This window comes from Amblyraja radiata, chromosome 34 (genome assembly GCF_010909765.2).
Source record: "Amblyraja radiata isolate CabotCenter1 chromosome 34, sAmbRad1.1.pri, whole genome shotgun sequence".
Taxonomy (NCBI): Eukaryota; Metazoa; Chordata; class Chondrichthyes; order Rajiformes; family Rajidae; genus Amblyraja; species Amblyraja radiata.
In genome coordinates, this window is record NC_045989.1 from 16,027,824 (window position 1) to 16,041,782 (window position 13,959).

Consider the following 13,959-nt stretch of genomic DNA (forward strand, 5'->3'; position numbering starts at 1 on the left):
TAGTTTAGTTTAGTTTAGAAATGCCGTGTGGAAACAGGCCCTTCGGCCCACAGTCCGTGCCAACCAGCAATCACCCATACACTAGTTTTATCCTACACAGCAAGGACAAGTTACGGAAGCCAATTAACCAATAAACATGCATGTCATTGGAATGTGGGAGGAAACTGGAGCACCTGGAGAAAACCCACTCAGTCTCAGGGAGAACGCACAAACTCCACAGAGACAGCACGATTGAACCCGGGTCTCTGGCACTACAAGGCAACAACTGTACCGCTGCACCACCGTGCTGCCCCAAGTCCTGGCAATATACTCAATCTTCTCTGCACTCTTTCCAGACTAAATAGAGCAGAGCACTAACTAGAGCTGAATGATAAAATTCAATTCTAATTGCTCCCTGCAGAACCCAATTAGAACTCTATTTAATGAGTCAAATGACCAAACATAATCAGAAAATCCACCCTCTAATGTGCAGTTCCACTCTTCTGACAAATGTAGCTCCTTCCACACATTTTCTTGAAATCTCAACAACCCTTGAGTAACTCCTATGTTGATTGACTCCAACAATGCACCTGCACTAGACATCCTTTGCATTCTTCCATGACAACAATACGCGATTCTATTGGGACATTAAACATTGACCTTTAAGCTCTTTGGAAATGGAGAGACAGAAATATAATCCACTATTTTATTTTGTGAATGCTGTGATCATTGAGCTAAACAACCTCAGCATGAAAAGTCCATTTAACTGACTAGATGCCAGGTACCAGCTGCTCTTGTCTCCACTTATGATGGGACTTTACAGGGAACGTGGATGTCTGAACATTGTTCAATTTCTTCCATCCATCGCCCATTTCTACCCCTCCCTCCCGAATAAGAATGTCAACATTACTTCAAAGATTGTTCCAGTTACAGTAAGTTTTATGTTTTGCACCCATCTCCAAAACAATCAAAGTTCCAGTTGCTCAAATACATTTCATACACAACCCTTGAAAAATACCATACCTTAAACACAATAAAATGGGTTGTTTCATATTATTCTCCATAACCTAACACTCTATTCACCTTAACAGCACCATAAATCTTTAGATTTAAATCTATTGCCCAATTGCTATTTTTCTAAGCACCTCACATGAGTAAACAACATTCAGCCTCTACACTTTGTAATGAAAAGCACAAAGATCTGTGCCCCAAACTCTATAACACAGCTCAGCAGTATAATGCAGTTGATACAAATACATCGATAGATGCTCCTGAACACATCATCAGTGATGTAACCTGGGGTCATTGGGTGTTTCGGGTCTTTCAACATCAGACACCCTCACCCAGGCGACCCAGCCGTGGTTGATCAGACCACGACTTGTGTTCAGGTGGCATTCGCTCCTCCCCATGGACATCCTCTCCTGATCCAGAGCCATCTCGAGGCCTTCTCCGCTGCCTCTGCGGTGTTCTTGATGGCCTTTCTCCTCGCCACTCCGCTTATGCCCAGTGCACTCAAGGCTTTGTAGAGCGATTGCCCTGCAAAACCTCTGCAGCCAACCTCGATGGGCATACACCTTGCCTTCCAGCCCTGCTTGCAGCAGTCTATGACCAGTTCATCAAAGCACCCATGTTTCCTTTGTGTGTAATTAAGAGATTGGGCTATTTAGCAAATACATTTTGGGTGAGGGGAAGAAATACATTTTAAGTCCCAACATATCTAAATGCCTATCATTTTCCATGTCATATTAATTTTATTCCTCCAAGATATGGTTTTACTTCAAACATTGCATTCTTAAAAATGTTAATCAGTTCCTCATACAGCTTTTCCCTGTTCCTTTTTAATTAGCAGTTTGATTATCCTGCATATAATCAAAAGATCAAACTGTTCATTTATCTAAATCTTGGATTCCCTAAACAGAACCAAAAGAAAAACCATTGCATTTGCTGAGGATTATCAGAACAGACAAAGTGGACAGAACAAATTATTTTCTCCAGCCCTTTTGGGTATAAGAGTGCAAGACAATTGCAGCAACAGAACCACTATCCACTTCAGCAAGTTGCCTTACAATAAAGGACTGCAATTTAAACACTTAGACAGACTAGGAACGTTTGGCAGGACAGTGAACAACAAGAAACAGTGGCAATATGGCTAGGAGATACAGCCTCACCACATTAACCACTTTGCCCACTCTGCATTTCACAAGTACTTGCAAATTTCATTGGCTTCTAGACAGAAGAGGCAAAGCTGCCTGTAAAAAGCCAGACAGGTTTATCACCATCAGTTTGAACATTAAGCATTTCCCCAAACCAAAACAACTACTACCACTAACAATAGTATATGCTAAAGAATTCAGTGATGACTACATTGCAATGAACAGCAACTAACTGCCTTAGTTCGTCAATGACAAGAGTCAATTCAACATTCACAAGCAAAGAGGGGAGAAAACTGTTGCACGAGTACTCTCACAAAGAGTTATTTTCTAGAAACACATCCATGTCCATACACACAGGTTGTGAAAACGTTCATACGTGTAGCAACACTGTCTTGGTAAATGGCGCAAATCAACAATACCTCCAAAGCTGCAATATTAAACTAATGTGATATATCTGATGCTATTAACTTCAGTTAATCAAAAAGAAACTGCAGAAATCTCATCATATAATAAATAGTTAAATGTAAGGTCAATCAAAATGATTTGAAAAAAATAACAAGTTGGTCCTTACGATGCTAATTATACAAATTAAATCTTCATCATTATATATTTTTTAAATGCACTGTTAAGCGAGTAACAATAAATGATTTCACAAAAGTACAAGTTGGCACACCTCTCTCCCCCTCTCCCACCACCCCTACCCGTCTCTCCCCTCTCCCCCCATGCTCTCCTCCCCCACCCCCTCTCTCCCTTCTCCCCTCCCCCCTCTCTCCCATCTCCCCTGCTCTCCTCCCCCCCTCCTCTCCCTGCCTCTCCACCCCATCTCCCCCCTCTATCGCTTTCTCTGCCACACTCTCCCTGCCCCTCGAGATAGGGCGGGTATGTGGTAAAAGGAGTCAATGAATAATATTAATATATCAAGGGGGGTGGTTAGTGTGTGTGTGTCTCCGCAGCCCCCCCCCCCCCCCTGCAACCGCGCGTCGAGTGGACGGGGCTCTCCCCCCCCCCCCCCCCCCACTCTCTCCCCCCTCCCTTTCACTTCTCCCCCCCTCTCCCCTTCCCCCCATCTCACCCCCCTCCCCCTGTGTTTTTGGGGGGTGGTTAGTGTGTGTGTGACGCCACAGGCCCCCTCCACCCCCTCCACTGCACGTTGAGGGGATGGGACCCAACGGGTGCTCCTTGGTCTAGTATATTAAAAACATGCACTGTTAAGCGAGTAACAATAAATGATTTCACAAAAGAACAAGTTGGCATTTATCGTTGTATTGCAAGTTTGGAAACCTGCTGATGTGCATCTGATTTTCTAGGCATTTAGAAAGATTCCTAATACGCTCTGAAATCATAGCCAGAATTATAGACAGTTAAAAAAAATAAAGAATATCTCCTCCCTGCAAAGAAATTCCTTATCCAGCAAAGGACTGTTCACTTGTAATCTTATTCAGACCTGAAGCAAGCCATTTGGGCTCTCGATTGTTCAGTTGACATTTTCCCCAGCTGGGTGCCTCACAAAGAACTGAACAGCAGTGAAAAATAACTTCCTATTGTCTCCTAGCTACAAGAAGAAAATCTATAAAATATACAATTGTCTCTTCGCATCCCTTATAGTTTCCAAAATACCACAGTCAACGATTCCTTTAAGGGAAATCAAGAAAGCAAAAATTAGTTAAATTCTTCTATGTATGAGTGAACAGCAGAAAACAGAGCCTTAAGGGCTTCAGAGCCAGAAACTGTCCCTAAAGACATGCTGTGATGTCCTTATGTGATAAGACTCCACAGTAACACTAAAGGCAAGCCATACGATTCACTGCATTCCTTAAGAACAATTCCTGGCAATCACAAACTTTGTGGAGGAACAACATGAAAGCTATGGACAATGAATAAGGGTCATCTGCTCTTTATCACAGGGCTAAACCTCATCCTGCATCGCCTATAACCTTTTAACCCAAAGAATTCTTAATTTGCACATGAATAATCAATTTCTCAACCATGGTGCAAGTAACTTTGGAAAAAGTGACACCTTCCAGTGTGTTGAGGTCTAACACTTCTTGGATGAACTAATTAAAAGTTTTAGATGCTTTACCAGACATTACACATCTGTGATAAAAGAGGATAACCTCATGGGCAAATGCTTTAAGAAAAACCTATTCCTGCACCTAACAGCCTACATCGATTTGGAATGCACTTTTCTCTCCCCTAAATGAAAAATATGCCATTTCTCAGCTTGTTCTAAATGGTTTCTGCATGACTGCAATCATGATTTAGTTATTTAGACAGCATCCTCATTACAGAAGCCTGGAAATACAGGTTTATGTTAAAGCATTTCACGTGTACATTGGTGATCATTACATTGATTTTCACCTCATGTTAACTGGAAGTACAATAGCATAAAAAACATTTTATACAGATTGATCAAGTTTATTACATTTTTTTTTTTAAACATCAGTCCAAATAACAAGTTATCACTACAATCAATAACCATGACAGCTAATTAATTTTACCACTCAAATATTTGACAACGTTAATACTATGTTAAGAGTTTCAGTTATACGTAACTCTGCAGCTGACAAATGTTATGCCAAACCCAACAAACTTAAGTTTTTCATCTACTCATCTAAACCAAGCCATTTTGTTCCAAACAATCTCTAAACTTTTTTTTACCTCATTCTAATACATTTACAAACCTACAACATTAACCCAAATGAGACAGATCTGCAACTTCAGAAAACTTTGTGTGGCCATATTTCCATTACCCCTCTTGTAATCAAGCAATTTATGACTTCATACAATGGATTTGCCTCGAGCTACCACTCATGTATCACTGAATACTGATGCTAGTAATAAACATGACTGGCAACAATCAACATAATCTGCTGATACCTCAGACCTGCATTGGTGCAGCTCGTAGAGCTGTTGCCTCACAGCGCCAGAGGCCCGGGTTCAATAACTGACCTCGGGCATTGTCTGCGTGGAGTGTGCATGTTCTCCCTGTGACCGCATGGGTTTCCTCTGGGTGCTCCGGTTTCCTCCCGCTCCCCAAAGACAGGCTAGTTTGGAGGTTAATTGGCCTCTGTAAATTGCCCCCATGTGTAGGGAGTGGATGAGCAAGTGGGATAACATAGAACTACTATGAACAGGGGATCTATGGTCAATGTGGATGTTGACCAATATATCTTATAAAATAAGGTTCTAACAGTATTATTAAATGTATGACCGAGATGAAGCATGGGGTGGAAAACTTATTTGACAAATGGAGACAAATATTAATGCTACTCTCTGTAAAGGAAGCTATATTTATTTGTTCAACATACTTTAAAGATTTATCTGCGTAAACAAAACAAAAATCATTTCACTAACTGCAAAATTGCCTGTACATCCTGTAAACTGGTAGCTTTGTAAGAAATAATGACCAGGGAAAGGCACTCAACCTTCTTCAATGTGATGGCCAATATCATATCACAATCCCCTTGAACGTATCAACAAATGCAATACAATTTCCATTCAATTCAATTAGAATGACATATTTGACAAGTGACTTCCTTTGCAATCCAATATCTTTTGCTTCAATTAAAGATAGGCATTTCCACTACAATTTGATATGTAAGCCTCAATCCTTTTTGAAGTTCCCTCGTTTGCAAAAGTGCGAGTACCTTAGTTGGGCACAATAGGTAAATTAGGATGCATTTAATTAGCAAAAACAAAGACACTTACTGGCCACGGTGAGGTGGGATTTCTGACTCAGAATGGCTCCATACTTATTCCGAGCTAAACATTCATAGTAGCCTTCATCCGAACGGTCCCCTCTGCGATGTTCAACCTCAGTGATATAAAGCGATCCATTTGATAAAATGTATGTCCGCTCAGTATCCGCCAACCTCTGTCCATTTTTTAGCCACACAATGGTAATTGGAAGTTCTCCATGAGCTTGGCAGTCAAGAACTACAGGGTCTTTCCGCAGAGCAGTGATGTCATGGGGTTCCCTCATGAAAAATAGCTCAGTGAAGCACCAAATGCCTGAAAAAAAACAAAACAAATCCATTCATAGATAACTAGACTTGCTTTAAAAAGTATATTTAATATTTATAAGTAAAATAGTTTCCTTCATATATAAACAAATTGCATGTGCTAGTGCAACAGGTCTGAAGGAGGGTCTCAACCCAAAACGTCACCTATTCCTTTTCTCCAGAAATGCTGTCTGACACGCGGAGTTACTCCAGCTTTGTATGTATCTTAGGAAGAAATGACATGTGCCAGGTTTTTAAGAGAGTGTTATCTTAAATTATGTATATTGATTTGGCCCTACTTTTTTTTTCTCTCCTTCCCAATTCTGAGGAAGGGTTTTTGACCTGAAACATTAGCAGTGTTTCACTTCTCACAGCCCGACCTGCTGAGTATTTCCAACATTTTCCGTATTTATTTCGGTGCACCATTACACACTGGCATTAATAGTTGGGTCAAAGAACCTGCTTCCACACTGCATCACTCTATGACTGTTGACAGATATTGGGAATTCAGCATTTGCATTAATCTAGATCTTCTGAGATGAACTAGAATTCAAGTAACATGCTCAACCCATAGATTTGCAGTAGTTTGTCCCAATTGTCCTTGTCTTGGTCCTCCAAATCCTAAACATTTTGCCTGAGATTTTAGTCTGATTTACTAATACAATAAAAGGTTATATCTCCAAATAACTTTAGAGCCTCATTTTACCTCAATTACATCTCTATCAAAAATGACAAAAATCTCATGCTCTGTGCACTCAAAACTCTTGCTTAATAATGTTTTTACTGTCTACAAAAACATCAATGATTCACTGAAACTATCCCCCAAAGTCTGCCTATCCTACAACCATCATACAAGTGGCACACCATTTCTTAGTTTATATTCTCCACTTCTCTTCCCCTTCCCATCCACAATGAACTATAAAGAGCTATAAATTTGAGCAATAAACAGGCATTGTGGCACACCAGATCATGAATTTGGTTATCTTTGTCATATTAATAAAAGGGCACAAGGTTAGAGGGCATATAAGAGTGCAGCACAGGAACAGCCCCTTTGCATGCCCCATATCCTTCCACTGCTTGCATGTTCATCTATCCAAAAGCCTCTTAAATGCCACTATCATATCTGCTTCCACCACCACCCCCTGGGTGCATTTAACAGGTTTTATTGAGTTAAATAAACACTTGGTATCAGAAACATCCCCTCCCCCACTCTCCCTGCAGCTAAACCAACTTTCTTTTCTCTCCTTCCCAGTTCTGATGAAGGGTTTTTGACCTGAAACATTAGCTCTGTTTCACTTCCCACAGATGCAGGCTGACCTGCTGAGTATATCCATATTTATTTGCTGCACCACTGGCAAACAAGACTTCAAATCTTAAGCCAAAAAAAAAGTGTTGAAGGAACTCATCAGGCAGTATCAGTGGAGGGAGAAAAGATTGACAGTGTTTCAGGTCAAGACTTCTTCAATTCTTAAGTCTTCGTGAAACAAGAATCTCCAAAATCAATAATTTAAAACTTTATTTTTCAATTCATAGTTGGACCAAAGAGGAATTCGCTATGTTTAAAATGGGACGTCTGAAAGAAAAAAAAATCTTAATTTATCAGTGTTTGTTTAGTGATCACCCATTAGCGGCTTAAGTTACGAAGTTGGAAGGTACCATGTGCTCAATCTCTGCAACCACAACCTCTACAGGCGACAAAAATAGACAATCCAAAGTACAAATAAATCGAGGAGCAGCGCACTGAAGAATCGATGTAAAATCACTGCAGGGGGCCACTACAATGGCGGTAACCCTTTACTGAGCTTTTATATGGGGGCAGAAAACTCAAATAAAATCAGAATTAAATGGACAACACACTTGTAAAAACGTGTTATTATTTTGATTCTAAACACCAAGTCGAAAGAAAAGACTTGTTCCAATCTGAAGTCGCAACCGGTTGCCATACAGGCAAGACTTCGCACAAGATGTTTGCTAATTTTACAAGCTTGTCAAAAAGGAGTCTGAACAGGCGAAGTCGTAAACGTCTGATTTTACGAGAAATCATTAGCCCGTGTGTATCAATAAGCTCTCGCCGACTTTTCTTTCTTTAAAAAAAAAAGTTTTGAAACTCTTTTTTCTGTAGCTACTCCCGACAAACCACGTGTGGAGTACTGACTACCTTTAGCTTGAACACTCAACTCTTACAAACATTCAGGGACAGTCATCGCTACAGCAGCGATGTTGACGATACAAATGGAAAGGTTTTCAAAGAGTTCTTGAGCTCCACCGTCAACTCAAGGAGAACGACTGACTGGCTAACGTGCACTACGATTTATTTTCATTAAGCACACTCGAGATGCCCACCCCTCTGAAGGGCTTCGGTGTTGCCACTCTTTCCGTTGGCTTTATTTTAATTCACAACAAAACATGCATTTTTTTGCCAATCTGTCTTGCAGTCAGCCTAACTTTGCACAGAGATCGCTGTCCATATCTTGGGGAGGAACGAGGGAAGAAGTGATCACAGCGAAGAAGGAACAAACAAACCAAAATATAACGAATTTTTAATTTGTTGATATATTTGTCAACATTAGGCGACAGCAGTTGGGAATCGGTTTAGAGGTCCCGAGTGCATTTGGTGTACGTGATCAAGAAGAGCGCTCTTCAACTGATCAATTCTTGGCATCAATACAAATCTGTACAGATCCCCCTCTCTCCCTCCCTCCCCGACTTGAATTAATCAGTTCAGGCTCTGGGATGCAAATGAATCCTTCCGTTAAAGACAATATAACGCGACAGGAGATCACACAGTACTGTTGAAAGGAAAATAAAACACATTTCGCCTCTTTTCCCTCAAAACAATCCCTCTCGCTCTCAAAATAAAATTTGCCAAGACCCTCAAGCACTTTTAAAACTTAAAAAGATGACTTTTAGCTTAGCGTTGGATTCATCTCATTGACGTTTGGCGTGTATTTAAAACGATCCTCAACAATGTTTACAAATACCGAGCGTCATCTCGCAAACTCTCCCAGTCGGGATCAGTTCACCGTTTAATTTTAAGGGGGCAAAACTCCCCCCAAAAAAATGCCAAATCGCTTCATAGACGACAACAGAAAAAGTGAGTCAGTCCCAATGAAGAGGAGTCAGCGTGGCCGGAGACCCCACGCTGTGTCAGAGGGGGTGGGGATGGGCATTGACTCTTATCTCACAAAGTGAATGGGAGAAGGAAAATCGAAATAAATAAATGCACGTGGGTGAGACGCGGCGCCGATACAATTTGTAACAAGAAACATTGTAGCCAGCGACCTTCCGCAACTCAACTTTGGCAACAATGTAGCAGAAGGTGTGTTTGAGCGCGGCGGAGATCAACACAAAAGCTCGTCCGTGCGGACACTGCCGGCCATTAAGTGGCTGTAGAGATGAGTAACCCCCCCCCCCCCCCCCCCAGCACCACCACCCCTCCCTCACTCCCTCTCCCTCTCCTTCTGCCAGGAGCCCGCGAACGGAACCCACCCCTCCCGGGAATCGACCCCCGCCATCAGCAGCATCTGGAGTTAAGCCTTGTAGTGGACAAGAGGCCGGTCACAATGGCTGGAGAGGCGAGGGCCAGGTAGCAGGACGGTGCACTGGTCAACTCCTTCACACAGCGCCCGCAGCGACATCAAAGTCCTCCTTTTCTGCAACACTCACATTTTGTTTTTGTTGCCCCAAAAAAACATCCACTCACCTGAAATAGGGAGCAGCAGGGCTATCACCACAGTCCCAACACAAGTCCTCCGTTTAGAAATCTCCATTTAATCCTCCTTTTCTTCACTCATGCTCCCTGCTCCGACTCTTCCTTCTGATCTGTGGCGGCTCCGGGCGCCGCTGCTCTCACTCACTGCGGACTCTTTGCAGAGGGAGCACGCACACGCGCGGCGGTGCTCCGGCCGACCGAAGCACCCGGCTCCCGCAGCTTCGTCCGCCGGGGCAGCGGGCACTACTTTCCATCGGCGAGTGCAGGTGAGCAGGTATGGAGGGAGTGGACATGCAGTAAGTAGCAAGGCAGTCAGTGGACCCACCCACCCACAGACATGAAAGCAGCACAATATTGCCGGGCACCCACCAAACTAGCAGGGAACAAATCAAATCGAGTTTTAAGGGCCAAGAATGTTTTATTATTATCTGTCCCGAAATGGGACAATGACATTCTTACTTGCAGCAGCAGCACAACAACAGGTTTGTAAATACACACAGTACTCAATATAACAAGCAAACCAACAAAAAAAAATCAGTATATTAAAAAAAACAATATAATGCAAAAATAAAACTCAGCCCAAAGTCCCTAATGCAATAGAAACATAGAAAATAGGTGCAGGAGTAGGACATTCAGCCATTCGAGCCAGCACTGCCATTCAATATGATGATGGCTGATCATCTAAAATCAGTACCCCATTCCTGCTACCCCCCCCCCCCCTAATCCCTTGATTCCATTAACCCTAAGAGCCAAATCTAACTCTCTTGAAAACTGACAGTCCAGGCAGTTCATAATTTTGAGTTTAGTTGGAGCTCATAGTGTTCAATAGCCTGATGGTTGTTGGGAAGAAGCTATTCCTGAACCAGGATGTACCAATGTTTAGACTCCTACACCTTCTTCCCGATGGCAGGATTGTCATATGCACAAGCATGGTGAGGTACGAGTACAATGAACCACTTGCTTGCAGCATACTAATTGCAGCTTACTAATAAGTGTACATATGTGTCAATGGTTGTCGTGTTTGTATTTTTTAACCGGAGGAGATGCAATGGAATTTTGTTGCACAGTATTGTGCAATGACAATAAACGTATTCATTCATTCATTCATCATCGCAGGCACATGGACTCAGGCAAACACACAAAAAGATAAATTAATCAGAAGTTACACAGAAATACTATATGTAGTGAAAGGAAAAAAGACTGCAAAGACTAGCACTGGGGATTGAAATAGGACAAATGTCTGAAGAAAGATACAGAATGCTGGAGGAATTCAATGGAAAATGTGGAAAACATGGATAGGTGAAGTTTTAGGTCGGGACATGTCTGTTGACTGTAATCTTCGCGACAGGCAGTTCTGACTGTGTGACGTCTGACTAGTAAAAGGGTGGTCACAGAAATATTAGGTTCCCTTGAAGATCAGCATGGTCTTCTTTATTTAGAACCACAAGTGATGGGGAGATATAAAATTAATATTTCTCATCCATTTTTATTGAGAAAGTCATGGAAGCTACGGAATTGAGGCATTAAGTTGTGCTGTCTTAAATCAATACAATACAATACAATACAATAATACTTTATTAGCCAAGTATGTTTTGCAACATACGAGGAATTTCATTTGCCAATTCAGTCATGCAAATAAAAAGCAATGAACACACAAAATACATTTTAACATAAACATCCACCACAGTGACTCCTCCACATTCCTCACTGTGATGGAAGGCGAAAAAAAGTTCCATCTCTTCCCTTCTTTGTTCTTGTGTGGTCGGGGGCCTCAAGCTTTCCGTTGACGGGACGATCTTGACTCCTGTCGGTGTTTGGGGCATTTGGGCCCTTCGGGTCAAGGCGATCAAGCTCCCACATTGGGGGGGATGTCAACTCCCCCGAGTGATCGGACCCCGGGTCGGGGCTGGTCAAATCTTCAACGTCATTGGAGCTCCCGACATCTACAGTCTCTACTGGTACACCAGTCATTGAAAGTGGGCATGCAGGTGCAGCAGGCAGTGAAGAAAGCGAATGGTATGTTGGCATTCATAGCAAGTGGATTTGTGTATAGGAGCAGGGAGGTTCTACTGCAGTTGTACAGGGTCTTGGTGAGACCACGCCTGGAGTATTGCGTACAGTTTTGGTCTCCTAATTTGAGGAAAGACATTCTTGCCATAGAGGGAGTGCAGAGAAGGTTCACCGGACTGATTCCTGGGATGTCAGGACTTTCATATGAAGAAAGACTGGATAGACTCGGATTGTACTCGCTAGAATTTAGAAGTTGGACACAAAATTCTGGAGTAACTCAGCAGGACAGGCAGCATCTCTGGAGAGAAGGATTGGGTGACATTTCGGCTCAAGATCCTTCTACTGACTAGCTAGTCTGAAGAAGGGTTTTGATCTGAAATGTCACCCATTCCTTCTCTCCAGAGATGCTGCCAGTGCCGCTGAGACCCCAGAAATTTGTGTCTATCTTCAGTCAGAATATGAGATGCTTTTCTCAAACTTACATTGATTTTTATTGGTAGCAGGTCGAAGTCAAAGAGGAAAGAGTCAAAGAAGGATGCAGACTTGAATTGCAGAATTAATGGGAATCCTACAATTGACAATAGCAATTCTGCAGTTTACTCCTGACTGCTGTGCAATGACAATAGTTGGAAAAATCATTCATGTGGTTTTCAAGCTTGGGGTGAAAGAGTGCTTCGTCATGAAAATCTAGTGCTAATCACAAAGGAATTTTCACTTTGAGAATTTCACTCCAGATAAGTTACCTCTCTTAGTAAGAGTAAGTAAGCAAAGGAATTGAGCTAAAAATTCTTGCAATACTTATTCTCTGACCCCATTAAAATATAATTAACGCAGCACGGAAAATTAAGACTTAACTACATTTTTGGTGAAAAAATCAATACGTTGATCCCCTTTCAAAATGAAACTATAGTTATGAAATCAGCTACTTGCATCCCACAGAAGTTGTCTAACCATTTTTGTGTGGGTTCAGAGCCAGCAAAGTTGTGGAACCCAGTAATAATGTTTCATATGTCTGCTGAGGTTTCTGCTGATTACCAAAAGTAAGCAAGATTCCAAACGGGTGTTCAATGGCTTAAAGAATCCGCAATGGGTCAAATGCCCCTGCAGAAGAATGCATTCTGAGTTCCAGGGATTCTGCCACTTCATTGAGTGAGGCTCAAGTTACAGCACTGCAAAATTAGCTTGATTTGTCTTCTCACCAATTTCTGCAGACGCTTGTCCTCAAACAGAAAGTAAGTGGAAATTATCTAGCCTATTCAAAGCATGCCAGTTCCTCAGCTGTTCAAATCAACATTTTCATAGCAGATCGCAGACAAAATTCACAAATCCTCTGACATATATATCCAATTATTAGTAAGAGACCCAAGCCACAAATAGCAGAGTAATAGACCAAATGTTTTTGCAAGAGATAAAAGCTATTCACACGGTTGAACCTCCAACACATTGCATGGAATAAGCAATGCTTGTTTTCTGTTTAAGGGAAGTAATCAAATCAAGAAACAAACATTGATATTGTAACCAATGTTACAGTCTGATATATTATGTAGATCTAATAAGTATCTTAGAATTTATCAGACACATGTTATCTGTTTATCAAGTAACTTTATCAGTTATAAAACCTGTTCATTTCCTCTAACATCCTTGTGATAAATAACCTTGCTCCAATTTACAGTGTTTAAGAAGGAACTGCAGCTGCTGGAAAATCGAAGGTAGACAAAAATGCTGGAGAAACGCAGCGGGTGCGGCAGCATCTCTGGAGCGAAGGAAATAGGCAACGTTTCGGGCCGAAACGTTGCCTATTTCCTTCGCTCCATAGATGCTGCTGCACCCGCTGAGTTTCTCCAGCATTTTTGTGTACCTCCAATTTACAGTATTTCCCTATAATTATTTTCGTGTTCCCTACTGCTTTTACAATTTATTTTAAGCCCAAAGATATATAATGTAATGGAACAAATATACATGCAGGAAATGCAGAGCAAATCTATTACCATTTATTGAAGGAACATATGAAGAATGCTTCAGATACGCAATGGTCCTTCTCTGTTTACCCAACAGATGCAGATTAACCAACCATGTGATTTTTGTTTTTGTTTTCTATAACGTT

General features: G+C 41.7%; 1 protein-coding gene across 2 annotated transcripts in view; it reads right to left on the reverse strand.

Moving 5' to 3' along the window:
• prtg (protogenin) overlaps positions 1-9,975 on the reverse strand; it is a 107,766-nt gene extending 97,791 nt beyond the window's left edge. For both annotated transcript variants that reach the window (XM_033050177.1, XM_033050176.1), the window contains exons 1-2: positions 9,837-9,975; positions 5,841-6,143 (exon numbers count right to left, since the gene is read on the reverse strand). In XM_033050177.1, coding sequence (XP_032906068.1) covers positions 5,841-6,143; positions 9,837-9,903 — 370 coding nt within the window. In that variant the 5' untranslated portion in view covers positions 9,904-9,975. The remainder of the gene's footprint in view (positions 1-5,840; positions 6,144-9,836) is intronic.
• Between the last annotated feature and the right edge of the window lie 3,984 nt (positions 9,976-13,959).